This window comes from Colletes latitarsis, chromosome 14 (genome assembly GCF_051014445.1).
Source record: "Colletes latitarsis isolate SP2378_abdomen chromosome 14, iyColLati1, whole genome shotgun sequence".
NCBI lineage: Eukaryota > Metazoa > Arthropoda > Insecta > Hymenoptera > Colletidae > Colletes > Colletes latitarsis.
In genome coordinates this window covers 25,358,420-25,385,920 of record NC_135147.1, presented here as the reverse complement: position 1 = coordinate 25,385,920, position 27,501 = coordinate 25,358,420, and the positions used below count along the sequence as shown (strand labels likewise).

At 46.5% G+C, this 27,501-nt stretch overlaps 1 protein-coding gene across 2 annotated transcripts in view; it reads left to right on the top strand.

Moving 5' to 3' along the window:
- Positions 1 to 27,501, top strand: part of LOC143350334 (synaptogenesis protein syg-1) — a 428,929-nt gene that overhangs the window by 349,442 nt on the left and 51,986 nt on the right. For both annotated transcript variants that reach the window (XM_076782390.1, XM_076782391.1), the window contains exons 5-9: positions 9,170 to 9,260; positions 9,881 to 9,993; positions 13,466 to 13,632; positions 21,160 to 21,304; positions 24,831 to 24,961. In XM_076782390.1, the coding sequence (XP_076638505.1) occupies positions 9,170 to 9,260; positions 9,881 to 9,993; positions 13,466 to 13,632; positions 21,160 to 21,304; positions 24,831 to 24,961 (647 nt within the window). The remainder of the gene's footprint in view (positions 1 to 9,169; positions 9,261 to 9,880; positions 9,994 to 13,465; positions 13,633 to 21,159; positions 21,305 to 24,830; positions 24,962 to 27,501) is intronic.

The following is a 27,501-nucleotide window of genomic DNA, read 5'->3' as shown; positions in this document are numbered from 1 at the left end:
AAGCCATTTGGGGCTCCTCGAAGATGGGGTAAAATCGTTCCGATCGATACGTATCCTAAACTGGATAACTACGATACAAATACAGAGGTGTACGACGATTCAATGCTCATCGTCGGCGCGGGCGGACCGATGAATACATCGAAATTCGAAGCCAGGAATATTGCCGTATGCAGATTCGATGGGAATTGCATCGACGCTGCGCATCGATCATACGCACTGCGGCGTATAAATTGAATATCGAGAAGATCGGCTTATCCTTAACAATACGCCGTCGGAACCGCTGCAAACGATCCCCGCTAGAACGAGAGCCTAGAATTTTCATTTAATTGTAAATCATCCTTAAAGAGGGAAGAGAAGATTGCCTCGTCCCGGGAATTCAGTTGCCAGCCAAATATTTGTTTTCCTTCTTTTTACCCCCCTCCCTCCGCCATCAGGTTTTTCACCGACCGTCGCGGTGTCTGAAATTTATTTTTTCGACGAGTGGATCGTTCGGCAATATCGCTTCTGTCCCGCGCAAAACCCCGCTCGATAAAATTTCGCGATTCTCCCCCCACCCCTTGCTGTTTGTTTGATTCCGTGCATTTTTACGCGTATTCGTTTTACTGTTCTACAACAGGGATCCGGAGAACGACGGCGCCTCTTCGTACGGAAATAAATCGAAAACGTGAAAATACACAATTTTCCGAGAGTCGTCCGAAGACGGACGCTTCCCAGTCGAGGAAAACTTTTTCTGCTCGGCGGTCATTCTCCGTGCTTTGTTTATCTCTGTTGTTTAAAAACATTTTATTTTATCTTCACGGACCAAATAAAAATCCACACACGATTTCGTACAATTTTACCTGCCTGATCCTGTAGTTTTCTACTGTACGTTTGTCCCGTCGCGCTTGTAATTTTATTCAATGTTAACTTATGCGAAGAAGGGTCGAATATGTGTTTTGTTCGTCGCGTAACGGGCAACTGGGGACAGCGAGGAACAGATGTGATTTAACTGATGGTTCTCGTGTTACGAAATTTATATCCAGTGTGATTCGAATTGTCCATTCTTGTAACTATATTATTCGTTCCAACGCAGAGTGTCTCCTCGTGCTGAGCTGCCATTTTATCGAGTCTTTTCTCGCTATCTCAAGGAACACGGTGGTCCACGGAGGTGCGGGAAAGTTGAGAATCCCTGGTTTATGGCACGAATTGCTGGCCGCACGGTATTCCTGTTCTCGCGGCACTTCGACGAAGATTTGCAATTCAATCGACGCGCGCAGAGGTCGGAAACGCAAGCCGCCAATGCAAAATTACGCCGACGTATACTTCGCCGATTAAATGTTAATTCGCGCTAGCGACTACTTTGGTCGCCGGGTTTTTGACCCAGCTCTTGGCCCGTAACGTCGCGAATATCGATGCTCCGCGAACCTATTTACGCGGAGGGGTAAGGTGGGGGGGTGAAAAAATCATCTCAGAACGGAAACGATACCAGATCCGATTATTCAAACGAGAAACGGCCGAATAACGACGAGACGACGAATTCTACTCTATCCTTTGGCCGGCGTAAAAACTTTCCAGACCGCGCGTTTTATTGCGGGCTTGTTGCTCGCGATATTTAATATCGGGCAGGAAAGTTTTGTTTGGCCGTTCCCGAATTCGATATCGAATACTTTTCCCCGGCGAATTTCGAAACCGCGAAACCACGTCGCAACTCTCTCGATCGCTAGGACCGTCAATTCGTTCCCTGTCGAAGCTTACGCATATAATACAAATTTATCACAGATAGCGAAGGAAATAAAAATTCGAGGACCAGTCAGATTTATTCGAGTTTTCCCTGATCTTTTATTATACGACGTGATTTTGGTGGATCGTAACCGCGTTTGCCTCTCGCGAGATACGAGCCGGACAGTCTAATCTTCATAAAGCGGACGAGATCGTCGAAAACGCCGATGACCGACGAAATTCGAAAAAGGTAACGAGAATTCTTTGGCGCGATCCTTCGTTTCCGAGACGAGGCAATAAAAACGCCGCGGCCGGTATTAAACGCGTCCCTGCCGCGACGGTCATTTTAATTCGTCGGACCCCGTTTTCACCTGGAAAACCAAACCGGACACGCCGCGTTAATTATACGAGACTCGCGCTAATACGCGAGCTTTATCTTTTTCCCTGGGGGGGAGGGTGGGCGTACGATAAATATATCACACCGCCGCGTCAACCTCGATTAACTATAATCAGTTCGCGCCGACAGTTCTCGTAAAACAAATTAATATCGAACATCTCTTTTTAAAATATCGATACGCTGCAGATTCTTACGAATTGAGCCAAAAACAGTCGCAGACACGTAATAATTAACAATATAAAATTTTTAAACTTTAGGGGAGATTATTCTCTGCGACATAATTTACAGAAACATTTACATTGCATAAGGAGATCATTAATCGAGCCAAGTGTACTCCAAGAATAATAGAAATTTCTTTTCATCCTGATCCGCTTAATTTACCTTGTGATTTTTATCGTCGAACCAGCTCGGACATCCATACCCTTCTCTCAACCGCTCTATTATACGCGATTTACAACTAAGCCTAACTCCTTCCACCGGGTTCCGTGTTATCTATAATTTATGGCAATAGCGGCGAGAAAATTTTACGACTCAGCCCGCTCACGGAATTTATTGCCAATTACTTGACTTCGTGCCCGGAAAGAATCGAGGGTCCTTCTTCGAGGATGTATACGCACGTAAAAGTAAGGTCTTCCTACCCCCTATCTCTATCCCCACCCGCGTTACGATCCAGAGAAAATTCCATTTCCCTTCTCGCCTCTCGCATACAGGATCCAACCGGCGAGAGATTTTGCCCGGAGACCGAAATTCATCGCTTGGAAATAATAAACAAACCCCTGCGCGTGCACAGTGTTCCCTCGCTTTTCGTATTAATATCTCGAAACGCGTAATCAACGAAAAGGAACGATTAACGCTGGACTCTTTCAGATTTCGCAATTTACGAACATTTCTGGATCACAAGAAAGACGATAGGGATGATCTATTTTACGTAATTCCCGGATTGTTTAGGTTCTAATAGGGGTGCATTTGATTATTTTTCGGTGGCGAGCAAAAGTTTCGAGGTACACGTCGGGCAGCCAGTTTCCTCGGATGATTATCCGCCGGAAACGGAGAGGAACGGTGCCTCTTCCCCTTTCTTCGGCCTGTTTCGCTCTCGCGTCATCAAGCGCGATGCACTTTGCCTATTTCCCCGGGGTGTGCGCATAATGTCGCGGGATCGCAATCTGCTCGCGCCCGTATTGGCCGAGCAAGGGGGAATATTTATTTTTCAATCCTCCACGCAGAACCGGAACTCCGGCGGCGCCATAAAGGATATTAAAAATCATTCGAGAGCGAGCCAACGAGGACACTACGCGCGCCATCAAAGCGAGTTAAATTTCCTCGTATCGGCATCGACCTGCTCCGTAACGCGCGACCTACTACGTTTTGTCCATTAAAAATATTGCGAATTTTCTGTTTACCATTCGAAGAAGCGACCCCAAATTGCTTTTCGTACGCTCTCGTTGGGCTGCAACTTCTGCGGCTCGAAAAATCCGCTTGTCCCCTCGCGACGCCATTGTATGCACCTGGAAAAGAATCAGATGATCAAGTCCGAACTCTGCGATCCAAGAATTCTCTTCTCTATCGCGTGAATCACCAAAAACGAGGTAATTTTCTCGATAGAATTAAATTTCCACGCGTGTGCCGGCTAATCACTCCGAAAATAACGCGAATACTCGAATAATTACGCGTATTTAATTATTACCGGTTTGATGTTTTGATTAATTTTGATCCGCGAAGAGAACGTACGCAAAGAACTGTTTGTTCCTGACTAGAGTAATTAATTAATGGATATTAATACAAGGTTTTTAGAATTCTGTAAAGATTTAATATACGTGAAATACCACGCGACCATCATGATGTTCGCCACCCCCCCGGGATTTCATTAATTTCAGCGACCAGCGACTCGGTTCCCGCGGGTATTATCGTTCTATTCGTTAAACGGGGGGAATAGACGGTCGAGTTCGACTTATCGTCGCGGGCTTGGTAATCCTGAATCAAGGCGTCGATGAAACGAAGGGAACGTCGGAAGGGTTTCCGTTGGGCGTATGCAGGGCGCAAGGTTGAATAAAGGGGCGATCCGAAGGAGGGAATCTGGCAAGGATCTCGAGTTCCAAGCGGGTATTTGCCTTGAGAGGAGTTCGAACTGATGGTAAACTTGTTAGATGTGGGCGAGTAGCTGCGGACCGGTCTTAATCCTGGAAGATATCGTCCGGTATCCGCGGATTAAAATCCGCACTTTAGTGCCTCCCTGCCGCGCAGATAGCGACCAGTGTTGTCGTCGTTTCAAGGGAACCCGCGGGTTGGGGGAGTTCGAATATAGTCCGACAGTTAAAGTCAACGCCAGGGGCGTACCGAAGCCATTCCCAGACCTAACCCAGACCGAGGCTAAAACCCAAACCGTACCCACGGTTCTTCTCCCTTTCCGCAGCCACGCAAACGCGCCACCATCTCGCCCCTAAGCACTCATGCAAACGACCGCACGGCTTACGAATTAACTGGCCTCCCCTGCCTACTTCGCCCATCAAAAAAAATCCTCGACCACGGATCAACGGAGAACAACAGCTTCTGTTCGTCAATTTTGATTCCAATTGGAAATTGGGTCGAATCGATGCGACTGCTTCTGAACCTCCCTTTCACTTACGTTTGATTGATCTGATGTTTCGTATTAACTCTACACTCGTATTCGTATTTGAGAAGGCTACCGGTCAACTCAAAATGAAAACATTTTAACTTGGCGGTTTCGTAGAAAAATGCACATTGAATATTTAAAAAATAAATAAAACTTCTAAATTGGAAGGAACACACAGAACAGTCAGAAATACTAAACAGCTAAAATGATTCTATACTAGATAAAATATCGAGGCTCCAGTCTTATGAATGTATGAAATATAGTTCCAATATTGTATATCTTGTATCGCAATTGCGTTTTTTAAAGCCAATCAGCCAGGACAAAAGAGGAAAAATAATTCATTTTTTCAAAGGGTTAATATAGAAACGATAAGCTCCCGTTTGCCCCCTCGAAGCTTGATTTTCAGCGAACAGTTCGAAAGAGGGGTCGAAGGTGGCCGAGGAACGTACGGAAGGGAGGAAGAATCAGAACCAACGAGACAGTTAAAACGCAATCTGGATAGACGGAGCATCGTGAATAACAACGACGAGGCGTGAGCTAATCTAGGCTTCCATCGGAGATCAGACTTGCAATTTTAAGTGTCGCGGGCGATGTTGCGTCGGGGGGCCTGATTAAATTACGATTCCGATACCGTACACCATCGTGAATAACAATGAAAGCCGGGACCGTAAAGCCCAGCCCCGTTTGGCCCGGTGTTTCACGATGCCTTTACCCCCGCAACGGGGAATTTCACCGTTCGATAGACGCGCGCCACGCTTTTTCTCGCTTTATGATTTCTGACCCATTACCGGGGCGCATACCTGACTCTTATAATGCTCGTATATCATTCGAGCCGTTTTATCATCGCCATAACCGGCAGCTTTTTCCAATAAAAATATGCACCTAGCCACCGGGAGCCGCGCGTATTATTCGAGGGAGATATGTAAATCCGTGATATAATACGGAGTCTATCCACGGAACGTTCCTTCGAATGGAACTCGATACGATATACCCGATATATATATACATATATATGTATATATATACACCCCTCCTCGAACCATTTATTTTCGATAAACGCTGCTTTCGCGAAGCACGTACATCGCGAAGGGCGACCAGTTAAGGAGATCGGAGCTACGCCGACCGAACCCTTATTTATTAGCTCGGTGCACGTGAAACCCTGTTTCTCCACAGTTTGGATGTTGCGGCGCGATAACGTATGCGAAATTGTGCGCCAACTTACGAAAAAGGTTCCCCGCGTTATGATTTAATACAACGATTCGCGTAATAAATTGCCTCTATGAAATTGTGAAAACTAATTTCGTTCGGGGGCGTATTTTACGGAATTATTACATCCCGCATTCGCGTTACAAGGTATATTACAAAGCATACAAACAGAAGAAAAAATAGAACAAAGATCGCAAAGACGAGCACAAGAATCGTACGATTTTATAAGGTACCCTCTGAAATTAGTTTTCGGGGTAGCGTTGTTCGACATTTTCTATTTCTCCGGGCGAATAATCGGGAGTATTCAAGAGCAATTCAACGCGCTCCGTACAGTCCCGATTTTAAAATCCGCGCGTCGACAAAAACCGTAGTCATAGTTATAGACTCGCTTTTAATACGCCGGTCGCTTTGATCCGTTCTCCGGTTTGTGTGCACGGTGTTACACTCGAAACACACAGCGTAATTACCTCCTTTAGTTGTAACGATACGGAAAAATGTTTCCATATACAATTCGAATGGTTTCAAAGGGGCGTGCACGCTGCGAGAACACTAATTTCTTTCAAAGCTCGTGCTTTTTTCACGCACAAGTATCGCGGTTTTTCTTATACGTTCCCAACATCGATAAACTTGCTTCTAAGATTAACGCACACTGGTTAGACTAGTCTTGAAATTCTACGTTCACGTTCTCGAAGGACCACGACCTAAATTTTTACACTTGGCTGCTTATCATAATGGTGATTCTATGCCTAGATATTCTCATTATTACGATTACCCTCTAATCAAATTAAATTTGACCACGCTCCAACACTGTAGAAAAGCAGCTGACTTACTCTTTGTTAACAGGGTGCTTAATGGTCTGATATCGTGTCCGAGTATCATTGAAATACTATGTTGTTCTGAAGTATTTCGCGTAGAACACCATCGAAAACTTTATGACTTCTACAACCCTTACAATCGTTTGTTCATTCACGCAAATACTGCACATGGTTTGATCGATGCTTTTAAATGTTTTTTACTTGACATCTTGTAATTATTCTCCAAGATACTCCTACAGGGTGTTCGGCCACCCCTGGGAAAAATTTTAATAGAGGATTCTAGAGGCCAAAATAAGACGAAAATCAAGAATACCAATTTGTTGATGGAGGCTTCCTTAGAAAGTTAATAATTAAATTCAAAAATTTTAAATCGTTCTGAAAAAATTATTTTTGGTTGCAGGGGTCAATTATAAGCATTTTTGGTGAATAGACATATCCCTGAAATCCTACCCACTTTCGAGAAAAAAATCGGGGAGATGCTGAAATTTTTTGGCAAAAAAAAAAATTTTTCAAATCGTTCTAAAAAAATTATTTTCGATTGCAAGAGTCGATTACAATCATTTTTGGTCATTACACATACCCCCGAAATCCTACGCATTCTCGAGAAAAAAATTCCTTACCGAAAATGTAATGTCTGACCATACCATTGATATGTTTCCCTGAATTTTCTCGGCGAAAAAAAATTTTTTCAAATCATTTTAAAAAAATTATTTTTAGATGCAGGGGTCAATTACAATCACTTTTGGTGAATAGACATACCCGCGAAATCCTACGCACTTTCGAGAAAAAAATTCAGGAAGGTGGACAAATTTTTCGAAAAAATTAAAACATTTCAAATCGTTCTGGAAAAATTATTTTCAGTTGCAGGGGTCAATTGCAGTCATTTTTGGTCAATAGACATACCCTCGAAATCCTAACCATTTTTGAGAAAAAAATTCCTTACCGAAAATATAATTTCAGGCCAGAAATGCTTCCCGTAAAGTTCATGCGAATCTTTGAAACGTCATAACTTCTGAACGGATTGGATGATTTTCATTTTTAAAAAAGCAAACTATGCGTATTTTGGTGGAGAATATGTACAAATCGCAAAAATATTCAAAAAGTTGGTCCTTGACCCCGCAAAATGAGAAAAACCCCATAAAAATGGTCCAATTTTCAAACAGCCATAACTCCTACAATTGTGAATATATTCCAATGAAACTTTTTTCTGAATTAGAGCCCATGTGTACCTACAAAAAAGTATGAAACAACTTTTCTGTAGAGCGTCAAATAGAATTATCAAAAATGAAAAAGTAATATTTAAGAAAAATCGACAGGGGGTAGGTGCCTAAATTTTTCGACGAAAACGAAAAGTTTCAAATCGTTCTGAAAAAATTATTTTTTGCTGTGGGGGTCAATTACAATCATTTTTGGTCATTAGACATACCGTCGAAATCCTACCCACTTTCGAGAAAAAAATTCGAGAAGGTGTGAAATTTTTCGACGAAAAAAAAAAAATTTCAAATCCGTTTGGAAAAATTATTTTCGGTTGCGGGAGTCAATTATAATCATTTTTGGTGAACAGACATACCCCCGAAATCTTGCGCATTTTCGAGAAAAAAAATTCAGTACAGTCGGAACTTTAAACGTTAGTAACTGTTTAACGAAGACTTCATCAACAAATTGGTATTCTTAATTTTCGTCTTATTTTGGCCTCTAGAATCCCCCATTAAAATTTTTCTCAGGGGTGGTCGAACACCCTGTATATCTATCTTAAATAAATAATTCAAAACGATAGACAATGGATGACGAAAGTTGCGTATCATCGTGGTTACGGCAAGTAATTCGACGCCTCGTGTAATTGATATTTTCTCGACCATCCCCAGAGAAACGGGGCAACTATAACGGCGCTCAGTTATCGAAGCAACCGGGCCGCAGCTCGCGGGTTTTTGTCTGGAGAGCACCGCATCGAAAACTCTGGGGTATCGGCTAATTTAAAAGTTCCCGGGAACTCATCTACCCTTTAGTGGCTTCGCCGAGGCTCACCCCCGACCCCCGTGTATACGATCCCCCTGTCCACTCGGTGTTCCGCTCGCCCCAAACCCCCCGTGGCATCTATTTCTCCTTTGGTTCCGCGTAGGAACAGTCGGACGTCTTTCTCGCCGGTCGAAACCACTTTCAGCAAAGTCGTTACGCTCCGCGATTTGCTCCACTTTCGCGAAGCCCTCATCCCACCCCCCCAGGGCGGAATGTTTTCGGTATTCTCTGTTTCGTAAATCTTCCTGACCCTCGGGGCTCTCGTTACGTTCGATCGAGTCGATTATTAAGTCGTTAGTAGACCGAGAACGCCAACGGAGATCCCTCCCATCGCGCAGGAAAACAAGAATTACGTAGCTGTAAATCCACGACACCGGACGAAGAGTTTCTCTGGCGCCCTTAACGGTTCGTTAATTTACTTTGCAGGCAAGCCGGAGCCTATGGTCCGGTGGCTCGTCAACGGCCAGGTCAAAGACGAGGAGTACGAGAAGAACGCCGGCGACATCATAGAGAACAGGTACGCTTTTATTTCCTGCACTCGAAAGCTCCGAACCGACGATTTTATCGCTCTAAAAAACCTTAATCTGGTTGTCTCGAAGGGATTGTACATTTTCATATTGTGAACGAAAATATTTTGTAGAGATAAAAAGTGTCGATCGCATTGGAAAGATAAATAAATTTTACGAATTCATGCAACGTGTACATGATTAACTGTACGAGTTGGATAGCATGTCTGGCCGTACCTTGATATTTCTACTTCATTTCGTCGAACCACTACTGAAGAATTTCGTTGCACGTTTTCAATTTGATTTCGTTTGGGAGAAGTAAATTTTACTAATTCGTACAACGAGTACGCGATTAACTACGAGTTTGATATACTGACCATATCTTCATGCAAGAATTTCGTAGCACGTTTTTGATTTTAATTGAGAAATATAAATTTTACAAAATCCTATACCGAGTACGCGATTAAGTAAAAGTTTGATATCGTGTCTGATCGTACCTTGATATTCTACTTGATTTGGTCGAAAACCATGCTACTCAAGAATTTCGTAGCACGTGGACTGGTCACGTGTCTTACCAGCTACAGTGAAGCTGTCATTTTAATTGGAGGGTTGTAATTTTTGTTGCTAATAGGTTAACCCTGCTGCCCATCGAGCGTTCGGACCTTGGCACGAATTTCACTTGCCAAGCACAAAACACGGACCTGATCGGGCCGAAGGAGTCCTCGATTACCCTGGATCTTAACCGTGAGTGACAATTATCATCCCTCAGATTCCGCGAACGTGAGGTTAGGGGCGCGGAGACCGATATCGTTAGGGTAGGGATAGACCGTCCAATTCTCCGGAGGGTTGAAACGCGCTCGCCATAGGCGATGGGTGGGAACGCCGTTAAAAGAGGAATGAAATAAAGACAAGAAGTAGATACAAATTCTTATCGCGTGGCTAACAAATCAGAAGCCTCACCCCGAGAGCCTATCTTGTCCCGCGTTAACGATAAGATCTACGAGACAGAGAAAGTGGGCCAACATCCTTTGCTCCCTCGCCGCTGTGAATCGCCTTTAAGGGAAGATAAGGCAAGATAAGACGAGAAATATATTAAATCCTGCCTCGAGCCCCACCCGGCTCATCCATCCCGGCGCCCTCTTGGCTCGAAGAAGCCGAAGGAGCCATGAAAGCAGGCTAACCTCGAGCTTTCTCAAAATTAGAATTCTTCGTTAACTCGCGGCCGCCCCTATAAGCCGGAACGACAAAACGCTAATTTCGCGAGTAAACTGAAAAATTCATAGATCAATTATCTCTGCCGTAGCAGCCATCGCGATGGTTCTCGAGTAACGACCGAAACGGAGAAAGTTAGATGGGACGCTGTACGCCCAAAGCAAATCTCGTTTCAAACCGATCGAAGACGCGGAGTGTATTGTTTCCACAACGTATTTCGCGTTCGTCGAACTATTCGATTTCATTTTGTAAGCGATAAAAATTTAACGAACCACGGTGCAGGAACGAGTTACCGCATCTGTCACTCGTGGCTCCGAATTGTCCGTACTCCCGGCGATTTGTACAAAATTTTCGTGCGCGGTAAACGATCGACCGCGTCAGAAACACGTTTCGCCGAATTCTCGAAAATATTTACCGCCGTCTCGTTGATTTTTCGCTTCCTCCATTCCCTCGTCTGCGAGGTCCCGAAAAAACTCGCGTCCCGCGGAAAAAGAAAATACAGACCGACAGATCGACCGACCGACGGCCGTGATTGATCGGCGCTGAATTATCGGTGCTTCCGAAAGTCACGAAATTTTCGACGAAGCGGACAACGAAATTGAAGGCCCGTTATTGGCGAACGAGAACACACCCATCATAGCGGTGAACGAAAAAAAAAAAAAAAAAAAAAACCGCCCTGCGCTTCGCGCGGTGAGATAACGAAACGGGCAGCGAAAGAGGGAAAGAGGACGAGAGGGTGAGAACAGCCAGCGGGGGGAGGGTGAAACGAGAGGGAAAAGGGGAACGAAGAGAGAGGAGAGAGATTGATCGATGCTCGCTCTTTGATTTTCGCGACCTGGACCAAGTGACCATGCATCCAGCGTGTATTCATCTCATGGCTGGCGGAACAAAAAACGAAAGAGAAATTAAAAAAAAACCCTGAGCGGTGACGGAGCGAACCGCTGCCGGGACCGGAGGATCGACGAGATTGCGGATATTCGAAAAGGTCGGTGATTCCGAAAATCCGGCATATCAAATATTTGCAGGCACTCGATCCGCCTCGAGTGCGTTGTTCGTTTAAAAACTTGTAATACTACGGCGCGATCGCACAACAAAATATTAATCTTGCCCGAAGAACTCTGAACGTTGTGCAGAACGAGACGCCTGTGGAAGCGTCGATTTCTCTTTATCTTTAGTACAATAAAGGGCATATAGAATTACAAGCGTTGAAGATACTTCGAGACGAGTCTATTTGGCCAGAATTTTTCCAAATTTCCCGAGCGTTCGGTTTGGCGGCGAACGGGACAACGATGCGGCGCGGAATCGAGGGACTCGTTAACATAAAATCGAAAAGTAATTTTCGTAACTGGGTCGCGCGGCGCGAACGGACCGGAACCAGACGACCGGAAGGCGTCAGGGACGTTGAAAGAACGGCCGAGAAAAATATCGAAACTCATTATCGGCCGACGCGGCCTCGACGATGGCGAAGAGGAGAAACGACGCGCACGAGCGGCAAACGTGTCCTCGTAGTTTTCATATTTCACGCACGAACGGATCCGTATCTGGCCCGGTATTGGCCAATTGGAAACGCGGATTTATCGTCCGTCAAAGCGATCGTCGCCTGGCCAGTGAATACCGAGGGATAGTATCGTTCCGCGCGTTTACACGCGCGCGGAAAAATCAATGTTTACCTCTATGGAACGATCGTTATCGCGCAGAAGCTCGGAAAGAAATCGTCGAACAATTCGCGCGTCGATTCCCCACTGTTTGCGTCTCTTCCTTGTTTGATTTTCAAAGGCAGATAAAAATGTAAGTTTACTGCAGACTCTGGAACGGAATCCCCCAGGAGAATCGAACCAAACCAAAGGTGAATAAACATTTAACGAATAATCGACAATATCCACGAAATACAACGCTAACGATAAAAATATCGATAGAGTATTTTTACTCGAGAGATTTTCTCGAATCTTTGACGCGAAACATTATGTGGAAGTTGGCAAACGTCCTGACGGGGGTGAGCTAAACAGACAGCGAACGTTCGAACCTGGTCTGAGTAAGCTTGGGAGTGGTTACTAATCTGAACCTCTAAGGCAAGACGTTCCAAAGAACTGTTTCAGAGATTCTGAAAGCCTTCTTATAAATCTCGATTCTGTGTGAAGGTACCGGAAAAAGGGATAAGCAAGAGCGGTTGGGTCTTCCTGTCGGACCGTAAAATAAGATGCTCGCGCAAATACGCTGTTTCGTAATTAAATGCAGCGAGGATGGCGCGTTATGGCGTCCACCGTGAGCTGTTTAAGTCTCTCGAACCCTTATAACGTCGAGTCAGAATCCAAAAATGTCAAAGAACTATTGCTTCATGTTTTCAACCTGTGATCTCGCAATTTCGTTGGCTACCGGTTTTTATTGCACTTTTAAACAGCGGTGGAGGCGATTCCGGTTGCAAGTATCCCTAACGCTAATCGACGAGACAGTTAATGAATTTACACCAGCGATAAATTAAAAGAGCATCGTGACTAATCTTTAGACGGAACGTCATAAATCTTGCGAACGATAGAGTCGACGTGTTCTCCCCGACACGGGTCGTTACGTGTAAAGAGAAAAACAGTAGAGGAACGGGGGGGATAAAAAACATCGGGCAAATCGTTCGTCCTATTTTCGCGTTCAACTGGTCACGTAACGCGGGGGCAAGTTCGAAAATGACAAATGACTGACAATCGACCGACCGGTCGGGGGGTTTTAAAACGTTAAATCGGCCGCACGATTTGCATCGGGCTCACGTACCCGCCTAACCCCCCCGCCTCATTTATCCGCCTTAATTATCGGTTCGCTTTAATTATCGCGCCCGATTAGCGTCGTCGGTCCGCGTGATTGCGGGACTCGCTGATTCGAAAAAAAAGAAAAAAAAGAGTACGGCATTCTGTCGTTCGACAACGACAGATCGTTCCCGGGCGCTTCGTGTTCGAAATCGCGACGCCGGATCCCGTGGTTCGATCGATTTTGACCGATGGTTCCCGTTCGTTTGCAGTGAAGCCTTTAACGGTGATCATAAGGAGGCCGGGGAAGAAGGGGGTAGGCGAGGAGTCTCTGCTGGCTGGGAAACGCTACGAGGTGGAATGCGAGACCACGGGATCGAGGCCACCGGCGGTGATCACCTGGTACAAAGGACGGAGCAGACAGCTCAAACACACCACGGTGAGAACAGGAAACAACAAACGATAGCTACTGTACGTACGCGAGAAGTTGGCTAGCGATCATCCCCCTTTCACTTTCGAGGCGCCAATCGAACACGCGTTCCTTTCGCTCGCCAACTTCTCGCGAACGCACGCTACATATCCCTCGATCCCTGACTTTCCCCGCGTCTTCTACTAGCTATCTTCAACGTCTCGCGAGGTATTCGTAAACAAGATCGTAACGTAACTCTGCAGTATAGAATCGTTTCATCGCTGTCGATTTCCCGATCTCGCGGTAACTTTACCAGCTCGTTAACGCGATATCGGTAAAGCGGTAACTTAGCCAGCATCGTCGATGGCCGAAAATATTCCCCGGCTCCCGTAGCAGGTGACAGACTATTATTCGAGCAACTGGAGCCCGATAATCCGGCTCGCTATCGCTTTCTAATTATTGGCGCATCACCTTAACGAAATTTGTCGTGTCCCGGCGGACGAACAAAAGGCAGCGCGGCATTTAATTAACAGCTAAGCTGCTTATTATAGCCGGAGCCGTTGGTGCTCGTTAATTAACCGGAGGGGTCCTCGAGGGCTGGACGCGGGCTAGGATGAAATACGGTAACGCGTCCTGACGCTGAGGTATTTCAATTTCACTTCCTTTAAATTTAAATCAGACTATCTGTCCCGTAAATTACACCTAGCTACATCCGCGCCCGCTTAATGTTCCACGGCTAGCGGCAAATAGTCCGTGGCGATGGCCGATCAGCGACAGACGCGACGAATTTCCGTCAGAGCACGAAATTACACGGATGTCTCGACCAATTCCGTATCCGATCGACGGGAGGGGGAGGGTACCGATTGTTTTCACGTCGACCCGTTCCACGGTTACGAGCCCGACCGATACTCGTCCAACGATTCCCCGGTTTCCCGGTTTCTAGCGATTGAAAAACGTCCCGGCGGCCGCTAACGAGCCCCATCGATCTCTAACGAGGAGTTTTCGACGGTTACACGCTGCAATGAGACGCGAAGCGACGCGACGCGACAAAGAGTGTTCTTGTCGACGCGGTAGTTAAATCGTGGTCGGCTCGATTTTACCCGGCAGTCGTTCCGCACGAGAGTTACGAGAGAGAAAGAGGAAGTGGCTCGAAAGAGATTCTAAGAGAAAGAAGGGTAGGGCTGGTGGTAAAACGGGAAGGAAGGAGGAATAGGTTGAAAAGGTCGAAACGCTCCAGGGAACCGATAACTATACCCCTCGGCGGCGAATCTTTCCCTTGGGAGAGGTTCACGGCGCGGAAACAGAGTCAAAGCTCTGGATAGACGAAGACGGGGAAACGAAGACGTCGGGCAAGCAGAACGGGTCCAAGGGACGGAACGAGGACGAGGAAGAAGCGAGGATTGGTACTCTTCTCGAACGGATTGGATTCGCCTGGTTCGACTCGCGTCCGATTGTGCGAGCTTCGAAACCAACGGGGGGGGATGAAAAGCACGGAAGGGGGTTGAAAGGTACGATCGGAGGCCCTGTGCTTTCCAGCACCGCCGATTGAATTAAGCAGCCACACCTGTCGACTCCAGATATTTTCATTGGCCGCATGCTAATTGGCAATTAAGCGACGACGATCTAACCGATCCGCGGAGCAAACGTTCCCCGCTCCGATCCTCCTTTGTTTTCGGCGCCCAAACCGAGCTGACGCGGATGCTCGCTCGCGACAAACTTTCGTAATGGCTGCTGGACAGATTTTACGCACGCCCTTTCGCGAAATGTTCCAACCCTTCAAAAAAAAAAACTTGTGAAAACTTCTGAAAAGCTCGCGAATTTGGTTAATTTTTATCTCTCTGTATCGATTCGTATCTGTAAACGATAAAACGACACGTTTCTACATAAATTTTTGTCAACGAATAAATAATTGCTTGTCCCGTCGCAGAAATAAAAATTCTAATTACTTTCTACGTGGATGCGCAAGAGCAAATATCAAAATTACAAATAAATATTCGTAAATAAATGCGCCAGGAATAAAACGCGGCAACATTCGTAGCAAAATTAATGGATGCCTGAATTTTTGTTATTACAAATAATTTGCCTCTGAAGAGGGTTCATTTCACTGTTTGGCGAAAGGAGAGATTTTTTTAAATATTTTTTTTCAAAGAGCACGCACGGAACCGTGTCGCTTTCAACTCACCGCCATTAATTAATATCGTGTCTAGTTTTTTTTTTTTGCTTGACCGTGTACCTTGCTGCGAGACAACTGAACGTTTCAACGATTCCCGCAGTCGTGTCACGATCTTTTTCACGAATTTAGCGTCGAATTAGTTACGCGTTTTACAAGAATAATATAAAATCAATAGCGAAAAATTATAAGAAAAACGACGGAGGCTGGGAAGACTGCGAAATGGAAGAATAAACAGGAAGAACAAAGCCAAAGAGAAAAGGGAGGGCGAACGGGACAAAAGAGCTTGATATATAGAAAAAACGAAACAAAAAGACGTGCAAGGGAAAACTGATTTAGAACTTACATGTACAAGGCAGCGCCAGGCTTGGGATGGAGATTTAGTTACCTTTGCTATGCGGAGGGTTCGCATAATAAAGAAACGTTGCTTTTTATTTTATTCCCCTTAATATTAAATGCAATTCATCTTACGAATCTACGAAAAATTTAACGATTGCGCAAAGCGATAATCGAACACTGCGAAACTGGTTGGATAGTCGCAGAAATTACAATGCCAGCAGACGTCATTGTCCCGGAGTCGACAGGAAACGGATGGCGTTCTTACGAAGGATTTATTGGACTCCGCGGAAAGTTTGAACCTAGAAGTAACGAGGGCCTCGTGATTCGTTCGAGGAGCCTCGAAAATCATACCACGAGAGTTTCCTGTATTTTGGTGGATCCGACGCGGAGGCACCTGGGTCGATTCGTCCGGCAGAAGAGCCTCGGTTCCAAGTTGCGGCGTTCGACGTTTCCAATAATACAACTACGAACGAGCGTTGCCATTGGCCTCGAAACGAACCTGCCCCGAAATACGTGCGGTACACGGAAGGGCTGAAAGCCCTTTATCCTAAGCGTCCGGTGTTACTGCAACGAGCATACAGTAGAACCGCCATTATCCGTATTAGTTGGGTAAGTGTTCCGGTAAGAAAACTTTCGGATAATGGGGCACTTACTTTTCCAAGATGGATCATTTCGAACGAAACGCGGTTGCTGTTCCCGCAGAAGCGAGGATATCGACTTTGTTTCTTTTTTAATTCGACGTTCCCTAGGGGAGGGGATAAGTTCTCTTTGGGACGCCCTAGATTTGATGCGAGTGGATGGAATTTTCCAGGAAGGCGAACTCAACGGAAAAGGAAACCGGGTAGAATAAATCTTGCAGAAGAAAATCTAAACAGACGTAATTTCGCTCAGCCGATATTATCGGGGGCACGAATTCGACCGACGAAGCGGAAAACGCCAGGGAAAAGAAAGGACTCTGACGCGTTGCAGCTACTCTAACAGCCATAACTACGAATTTCCATTCGACTACGCGATGCGTTGCAAAGTTAGAAGCCCTTTTTAGGTCGTGCCGAGCGCGAAAATCGGCGTCCAAAGTATTCGAAGCTCCGCCGATAATATACGCGCCGCGCAGAGAGCATTTCCGGCCTGGCAGGAACACCAGCCAAGCCGTATGCAAGCATTTTACAGAAACAGTTTCTGCTTTTCGCCGTCGAAGTCGCAACGAACGACAATTTTCTTTTTCCGTGCAACCCGAGTCGCTATAATTTGAGCATCGAACAACCGTTCGTGCTTCGATGTAAGGAAAATTGCGTTTGAAAAATATATTCCGTTCCGTACTTTTATTTATGCTTCCGACTCGTACGGGTTCGAGCCATCTTCGGAATTACAACATTGAAATTATAATTGCAAACGTTCGAGAGAAACGAGGGATAAAATAATAATATTGCAAGAGGAAAGAAAGTCCAAAGTCTCTTGGAGTAAGTCCTCGACTTCCACGGGAACTTGTTTCTGTAACTTTCCAGCGTAAGTCGAATTGCATAAATACAGCGCCAACTTTACGCGAAAACAAACTATACGCTAAGCTTCTTGCTAAGGACGCTTAATTATAAAGAGAAGAGCTTAAAAAATTAATCAAGAGACAACTATTGTTACACAACCAGGGATTAGGATAATTGTTAACATTTCCAACTACGAGAAAGTTGGAAACAGGAAAAAATAGGAATAAATTATACACACAATACCGAACGACGAACACTCATTGCAACATAATGCAACAAGGAATGACTCCACAATATTTTTACATACACTTTGGATGTAACTCTTTCATAATTCACATGTCATTACATTTTACAAGAAATAATATTCATCAACATCACCATTTCTGTATACATAATAAAATAAACGCCAACACACATGCAAACGTACAATTATGATGTGTTCTTTCGACCAAAATGACGGGGAAGTCCACTTGGAGTGACGTCATCTGAACAGCTGTAACAGTTCTAATGGAAAACGCGTAATGGCCGCCGCCGATGAAGGCGGATCGACTTCGCGCAAGGATTCGCCTGTCGCTCGTAATCTTGCCGCTGTTGGAGGTAATCTCCACCGTTCGGACGAGCGAGCAGATACGCTCGGACCTAAATCACGATGGTTAGGCGCGAGAGACCCGAGGCGTCTCGCATTATCGATAATCCGAAATCACAGATGTAACTCGCGGCGCGCGTGTACACCGAGCTGCCGTTGTCTCCAGCACGCTGACGCGCGGCCCTAATTAATTTCGCGTAGTTCATTAACAAGCCCTGGCCGCAACGCTTAACGACGCCCCGCCTTGCACTGCCGTACACCCGTGCTTAACGCAGAAACCAAAACTCCGTTGCACAGTCTGATTAACGGAGTAAACGACAGCCACCGATGGAAACGCGACTGAATTCTAATTCGAGCGAAACAATCGTCTCCGTGCTCGGTCCCGAGTGCTACCGACGCGAACTTTTCCACAACGGAATTAAAATTCTTCGACGAGACACGAGTCCGCGACCGGATATACGCGTAAAGGTTCAGCGAATTTTTCGTCGGGCATCGAATATTCCGGAGAACACAGCGAATTCTGATGAATTCTAAGACGTCTTACCTTATTTCGTGATATCGCGATCGTGTTAACGCCAACTTCAGCGTCGACGGGAGGAACGGCTGCAAAAGTGCAGGAAAATGGCTGCGGAGCGTGGGTTGATTCAGGACTCGTCGAAAGCAGGTTGGTATTGGGATGATTACAGCTTGTCGAGTCCGGATACAGGATACACAGGATGCAGGAGGTGGAGCAGATAGTCACGCCAGTCTTCTTAGACACTAATTACTTATTCATATACTCTAATAATGCATGTAATGCAAACTGTCCGACTACGCACGTTTCTCACTCGACGCCATGTCTTCTTCTTCTGCCTGCGCGTCGTCTCCTTCGGGCCGCTCGGGCCGACCGAGGTGGCCCGAGACTACCCGAACCTCTCCGAACGATGGCGGAGGAAGCCGAACGACTGGTTGCCGACCGGAGCTGCGCCTAGAGGCCCGCGAGAGTTTTGAATATCATTTCTAATCGTAAATTCTTCTAATTAAACTCATCGAGAACTTGTCTGGCCCAAGAGGTGCGATTCAGAAGACTACCTTCGACGACTAAAAAGTAAAAATAAGCAGCGCGCGGTGTTAACGCTTCAATTACCATACTAAATAGATTTTACATATCGCCCCATATCTATGTATATAATATGGCGATATGGGCACGGACAAATCTCATTTTCGCGATGACGAGAAACGTGGCGACGTGTCTCCTTAAAATTCTCGGTGGCGCGGCTTCTAAGCGACGGATAATAAAATATAGCCTTTAAGCGAGGCTTTGCGCGTTGTACGAGCGACGTTAAGAGGAACAGACGATCTCTGGACCCGGAGATTCTTGGAAAGAAACGACGGCAGTGAGCACGAGGTCGAACGGAGCCAAGGACAGATATTAACGTAAGCAGATCCTACGAGCGACGGAACACGTAGACCGCTTCTATCGCATTACCATCCTGATTATCCTATATAGTCATCCGGGCTGTCTTTAAGCGTTCACCGCGCGTTCAGTATTACGTGGCTCCAGCCAAAGAGGGTTTCGTTAGCGGCGCAAAAGCTCCGAGAAAACTGCGATAGAGCCGCGTATAATCGCGCGGTATATTATCTTTATTTCCTGTACGCCGGTGCATCGGCGCACTTAAGAGCGTATAAATATTTCTAAATGAAATTCCGCAACGACTTTGCGCCTTACTTTCCACTTGTTCTTTTCCTTTTTTTCTCTCTCTTATTTTCCCACCGTCCCGTTTTACTACTTTGCAGTCGTCGCGAGAACGTTCGAAAATTAGTGGAGCACGGCGAGAGAGTATAATTTCAGCGGTTGGATAACGCGAGTTCCTTCGTTACGCGGGTAAAGCGTGCCTCGAAAAGAAACCGGACGGGGGTGAGAACGCATCCAACAGGAGACAAGTTTCGGTTTCTCCCTGTTGGCGCTTGTTCCGCGTCCGACGAACGTATCGGTTGACGCGCTTTGAAACTGAATTCCCGGGTCGAAGTAGCGACGGCGCTCTTTTTTTCACCGTCGGTCGGGAGGGATAAATAAAAAGAAAAAAAAAAAAATAACGAGACGCGAGAGTCTCGCCGCCCCGGCGTCAGAAGCTCCCCGACAAAATTCACGCTCGGTGGAATCCGTCGGCGCTCTTTAGAAAGGATTCCACGGCGTTAGCAGGACTCTCAGGGTCCTTTCGAGCCGGGGCTACCAGGAATAAATTTCCAGCAGATGTTGCCGGCGTTGCTTACGGTCCGCCTCTCGACCTTAATATAACCAAAATTAACCATACCGAGTACCGTCGAACTCGTTTCGCCCGTTTTCTTCTTTTTACCCCCCCGTTTTTTCCCCCTCCCTCCTTTTGCTCTTCCTTGCCACTCCGATTCTCGTTTCTCGCCATCTTGCGCCGCGGAATTGGACCAAGCAACGCCGCAACAAACGGTACCACCGCGATACACCGCGGAATTATTATCCCCGAGAGTTACGTTCGGGTAACAGAATTCGAGGGAACAGAAAGGGAATTGCGCTCGCTGTCTCGAGTTTTGCGCGATTAAAAAATTTGCCGAGGCGACCCCGCAAAGGACGAAATTATACAGATTGTCTCGCGTAATTGCATCACCCGGAGCATTTTCTCTACTTTTAGCACCCCCGTATCAGAGATGCGTCTCTTTCTGCGGGGCCAATCCGACCCGTGAAACGAAGTTAGAAGCAAGCTCAAAAATTTTCTAGGGGAAGGCGCAATTGTTGTTTTAAATATTCTGGACGATTCATTTTGTATAGTAACATCCGTATAAAATTCGCAAGACATTATCGTCGTGGAAAAACAGTTCTTTTAACGTTCCTAATGGGAATCCCCTCGACTTTTTATTCTACTGAATCCGACCTGACGAGTGTCCTTTCCAGATCCTCGACGGATCGTTCCCTCCACTTTCGCCCCGAAATAATACGAGCCCCGTGCAAAGTCGTACGTCTTGTTACGCAGGAGGAGAGATCGGAGAATCGAACGATGAGCATGGTGGAGTTCGAGCCCGGCGTGGAGGACCACGGCAAGTCGATCACCTGCAGGGCCGAAAATCCAAACATGACGGGGCAGTTCGTGGAGAAATCCTGGAAGATCGACGTCGTCTGTAAGTACACGATAAATATATATTCTATCGGTCCTTCGACGGGGCTTGGGTCCCGTACGCCTTCGTTCCGTTCGGCCTTTTACGAGCGGTACGCGACGTTAAATGCATATTCGATGATTCCGCGGCTACGGAACTTATTCCGCGTTTGGTCCAAGGACCGTAATGCATGCATACGCGACGCGCTCGAGCGTCGTAAAACGAATAAAGCATCGGCACGGCATCGCGGCTATCCCTCGGCCTCATCTTCCGTCGAGCCGCGTCGTGAAATCGGCCGATTTACGAGCCTTTTCACGTCGAGCACGCGCTTCGCTCCGCCCCCGTTCTGTTCTTCTTTTTACAGCCACAATAAAACGGCCTCCGCCAGATTTCGAGCGAATTACAGTCGAAATTCAGCGAGACCGATCGTTTGCGCGCCTCCGCGTGGCCTGTTCGGTAATCCGGTCGATCGTAAACCGTGAAAAAAAAATATATATGCGACGTACGAAGGGGGGGTCGGCTCGTAAAGCGGAAGGGACGCAGACGAATTCGACCGTTTTAGTCGATCCGCGAGCCGTTCTCCTTCCCTGCCAAATATTTTCCCCTCTTTTTGCGACCTTTCCCTTCGACGTCGTTCCCCCCCCCCCCCCCCCAGGTCGCACTTATCCGTCAGGTTGAAAAAGTCGGCGCCGAAAGAGCGTCGGTTTTTACGGGAACGTATCTTCCGTTGTCCCTCCGCGAACCGAAATCGTCCGTCGCGTAAAAACCAGCTCGATCGTCCGACGGGTACCGCCGCTGCGCGAAATCACGCAACCATGAATATATACGTTTTTACGAGATTATTTTTATTTATTACTCCGGACGCACCTGCTGCACGAACGGCTGCCAGCGACCAGGCTGATGGCCGCCTCGATTCGTCGGTGAGCCCGCAAAATTGATCAGCCCCGGTGCTCGTATCGCGTTACGATCCAAGACGCCTCGAAACAGGGGAATATTCATAAAAATTACAGCCTCTGTGCGTCGAGACGTTTACACGAAGCGCCAATAACGCTCCTTTTAATTATTAAAACATCTAGAAACACCGAGATCGCCGTTACTCGGAATGTCTACCGTATCGTAGACGAGCTCGATCGTTATATTTTCTTAACCGTTCAGAAAATAATTTTAAAGCAAACGCGGGTACTTAAGGAGACTTTGAACGCTGAAGAAACTTGACTGTTTCGAGACTTTCGAGTCTTCGACCAGTTCCCTCGAGCGTCTTAAACATTTTTCAATTGGAACGGCGTTCGGGGCGGTTCGAACTTCCATAACTTTGCGCGACTAAATTACCCGAAAACTCCGTGAGGACGGAAGGAAAGACAAAATCGACGGTTCGTTTGATCGAGAGCCGCGGAGACGTGCCTCTAATCTTGAGAAAAATCCATGTGTTGATCCTCTTTAACCCAGACGTTGGCCAGGCGGAGAACACAGGTAAATCGGAAACGAGGACGAATAATCTCTCTCCGTGGCTTCCGTCGAAGCGGAGATGAGCATCGAACGAAGTCGACGGACTCTCGTATTTTGCAAAAACTCGGAGCAGGATCGACGCCTCGAAGAAACAGCTGGGAAAAGGTATCAAGAAAAAGCGCGAGGGTCCGGAGAATGACGTCACGTCGCGTATCCAATTAGGCTGACCATCGCAGCATGGACGGAATTACGCATTACCCTTCCCCCTCAAGTCCGTTACGCTCGGGCTTTTTTCGTGGTCCCCCGTTCATACGAAGCCTCGATTCGCGAGAAACGAGGAAGAAAATGAAAAGACTGCGAGAGCGGGACCGGAATTTATTGCAATCCCGGATGAGGATCTTCACGGGTAAGAGCGAAAAACAGGCTACGCCTGGAACGATGCAACGGAGGTTCGGGGGTTTAAAAAAAGCAGCAACAACAGAGACGAGTCTCCGGGACGGAAAGCAGTAGACGCGATCGAGCTAATTAATACTATCTCTCGACAGACTGGTACAACGGAGTCGAGGAAAAAGAAGGGACACGCCGAAAAGGACGGAAATTTATCGTGGCTCGCGATAAAATCCAGCGAGAGAGAACAAACTCCGCGAGGAGGAAGCGGGATAAGAGCGGCCTGGAATGATTAAACTAATGAAGACGGTAAATGAGAGGTACAAGGGGCGAAGAAAATGCCGAAGTTGTTCGAGACTATGTTGCAGCGGAGGCAGCAGTGGCAGAGTTTTCGGGCCCGAGGTGAAAACGATTGCACCCGGCTCGACGACTCGGCCATTGTCTCGCGAAATTGGAAATAAGAGAAAATCCTGTTGGTTCCCTCCTTGGTCGAATCGAGCATTTCATTAGGAACATAGAATAGAAATAATATATTTGAGAAAGGAAACAGTGACAAACGACGAGAGAGTGAATATCGTACACGTCGGAAAGTCGAGGTACAAACATTATACAGAATTTATTTAAACCCGACGAGATCACGAATTAAAATATGTCGGATATTCCTCCACGCGTGCAAACAGCGACCCCCTTCGCACGCTTACACACGCGTTTGAAATTATGCGAAATAAGTCACCAACAGGTGGCTCATCTCACATTTCCGTCTGTACATACAAGCGTCATAGTCAAGGTCTTGTAAATATCATTTTAATTTAAACCTAAGTCCATCTCGAACAAATAATGTATCCCTTTTATTTTACGACCTAGAAATCATCGTGGCATAGAGCAACTAGTTTCGAATATCGTTATAATTTTGGCCACCCCCCGTAAAATAAACTTCCAACTAAATTAAAACGTTGCTTCGGCTGAAACCGGTAAACCTGAGGCGACATGTCCCGAAATGTCCGTGGGAGTTACAGAATTTTCTCGACACGAACACGGAACCAACATCATTAAGGAATAAGAGAAATTCATAAGGGCGAACGTGCGCAGGAACTCTGAGAAAGCTTCTTCCTGCTCCCCCGTTTCACGGAGGACATTGTTTCCGGGAGCGAACGCGGCAAGTATTTCGGATTAAGATAATTCCCCGACATCGAGCGGGTCGTATATCATGGAGGTAGTCGCCTTGCGGTGGCAAAAGAATGGGGAGGGGAATGGGAGAATCGTCCACTCAGAGTTGACACAAATATTTCCTATCCGAGATACGGGACAGCGCGTCAGACTCGAAGCGTGTCCTTAAGCTGGTATCCGGTTGATGAAATTCTACGAGGGTTGGACGATAAAATGAACCTTCAGCCCTTTGTCCCGGTCCCTTTGTACGCGGAAAAATAGGAATCTTTCCGTTCGTTAACACCATCGACAACGAGTCAATAATGGACGATAGAGATTACAGGCATCACTGTGCAGCAGGAAAAATAAACGAGAGACCACGTTTTTTTTCAATGCTTGGAGTTTTAAGAATGACCCCCTAAAATATTAATTATTTTTAAAAATCCTTACGTGCAACTGAAGCTACTGTCTTATAATTTAAGAAAATTGCATGATTTAATAACTCTTAATACCGAGTGTCCAATCAATGTTCATATCGACGAGTGTGTATCATTTATGTATTTACTTGCAGATCCACCGATCGTGTCGCTGAATCTTGGATCTACTCTGAGTCCAGAGGACATCAAAGAAGGCGACGACGTCTACTTCGAGTGCCACATCAGAGCCAACCCACCCTGGTCGAAGTTGACGTGGATCCACGACGTAAGTCAAACTAGTAAAAAATATAAACAGTTTACTAACGAAGAAATCGCCAATATTCACCGCAGCGTCATCCCTTAAAAGACGTTTCGTACGCACGATACGATCCATTGAAAATAATAAAATAATATTCTCTTTACGATACAGAATCTTTACTAAGAAGTTTCCTCTCCTAAATTGACGACTGTTCATTCTATCTAATACTATCTAACGTCTCTATGAATTGTTTTGTTTTTAACTTTTCTTCCTTTTCGACTCTGTGCCGCCATTATACGCCTCGTCGAAAGTTTCGACTGTTTCGCGAGACGCGGTGCGTTTCTTAACAAAGTTACATTTTAGTCCGCGGCAGTGCAATTCCGTCGTCGCGCGCCCACGCCGTCGACGTTATTAAACCCTCCCCCTCTGTATTTCGCGACGCGCGACGCCGCGGCGCTATACAAATTCCCCGGGTGCACTTGCCGCGTCACAATGGCCGGGAACATAATACGGCCAGATTCGCGGAGAAAAATCTCCGTCGCGGACAAAAAGCACGGAGCCACGTAACTCCCTAAATTTACAAGCGAGCGTTACAGGTAATTTACGCGACAACATCCGCGGGCGTAAAGAGAGTCGGTAAGGGTTGGTACCCCGGGCGTTCTTATCCGCCGCTACGGCTCGTATATCGAGAGAGCGACCGAGTAAAACTTTAAATCCTTTATTTGCATAATATATGAGATCGATCGACGGGCTCTAACCCTCCCCCCCTCCTCCTCCTCCCTCGTACAACGCCGTTAGAGAGCCCCGAAGACTTAGCGCCGTGACGCCGCGGAAACAGGGCCGCGTCGAAAGCCGATCAGCTCGCGGATTTATGCCCCTGAAACGATAAAATACTCTCGCTGCCCTCCCCGGTGCTTGTCTTGTCGTTGAAATTACGTTTATTAGATCGAACGGAAACGTCGTTTGCATTTTTCCACCCCCCGTTAAACGACGGGGACGTTATTTCCGCGGAGAACGAGTCGTTCGATGAGTAATGCGATTTCCATTATTCTCTGTTACCCTCCGAGAGTATATTCCTGGGTAAATTCTGTAATTAAATACGATACGTTATTCGTTTCGGTGTTTTTTCTTTTTTTTGTAAAAAATAAATCGAGCACGTCGGAATATCCAAGAATATCCCTATTGTAATAATCGCGGTTCTTTAATGGGGGAAGCATAAACTTCCTCGCCTTATTGCTTTTCCAATTCCCGAACGTCCCGCGACTATAATTTCATGCCGCTCTCGTTTAGGTTTGACGACTCCCGGAGAAACGACGAGTGTTGTTTCGAAACCGCTTGAATTATACGTTCGTTGGAAGCCTATTGCTTTACTGCATCCGAGCCCGCGTCGCACGTAGTACGATAAATTTAATTGTATTAATCGTACGGAACATGCTTACTATAATAATAATTTCAACGACCTTATCGATCTTTCCTGAAGCACGGTCCGTGAATTTAAACGATCGTTACGTGCTTTGCATCGACGATTATCGTTGCACATTTTTATACATAACGTTTAAAGGGTCGTATCGCTAACCCTTCGATTTTACACAAGTATCGCATTTGTATCATAGATGATACTTGACAATTAAATAAAAAAATCAAAAAACATCCTATAGTCCACTTCGAATAACCCTCTGCATCCAAACGTGGCAAATTTAACATTTGAAAACATTGACGTTGAATTTCCTCGCGCCAAATTTTAATGTTTATGGAACGACCGAGAGATAATAAAAGTTACGAGCTCGGTTCGAGAAAGAAAATTTCCGTTCCGCGATCGCGGCGATAGGAAACGAGGATTTCGTAGTTTACCAGGGAGGAAAGTTTCCGGGATTTCGGGTTCGATTCGTTTAATCGAAACGCCCGCGAGCTTATCCCTCTTCCGGAACTCGTTCCGGGGTGCTCGCGTCGAAGTTCACGGGGCAAAGTGTCGGCACGCAGTCCTGGGGTAGGTCGTAACGACGCCCCAGGGGGAGGGGGATCCCGAAAAATCTGGTGTCTCTTTTAAGGACAGCTTAGCGCGAAGCTGTTTCGGTGACCAGAAATACGAGCGGCGTGTGTTCCGCGAGCAACGCCGGCTGCTCGTTACCCTCTTCCCTTTTTCCTCGTTTGCCTTAATCCCCCGGACCCTTCTCGGTTCTCGTTCGCCCCGTTCTTTAGGTTTAGTCGGAGGATCTTTCGGCGGATACGTGTCGTAGTTCACGAAGAATGCCGGCCAAGGAGACGGGTTAACGGCGGTCCGGGGCACCAGCTGCTACGTCGTAAGAGATTTCCGTCGAAATTGCATCTTAAAAATATGATCCGACTTCATTCCGCGTGGAGCCCGACCCAACCCCCCGAGACCCGTCCCTTTCTCGTCCTCTCGCGTACTTTTTCCCTCGAGCGTGGGCCTTTTCGGTCCCTCGAACCGCTTACGATCCACAGACACCGCGTCCCGGGGATATCCTGACTTTTCCCGATCCGTGTCGACCTCGTAAAGCTGAATCCTAAAATGAGGATCCGAGAGATTCTCGAAATGGACGTCTCTC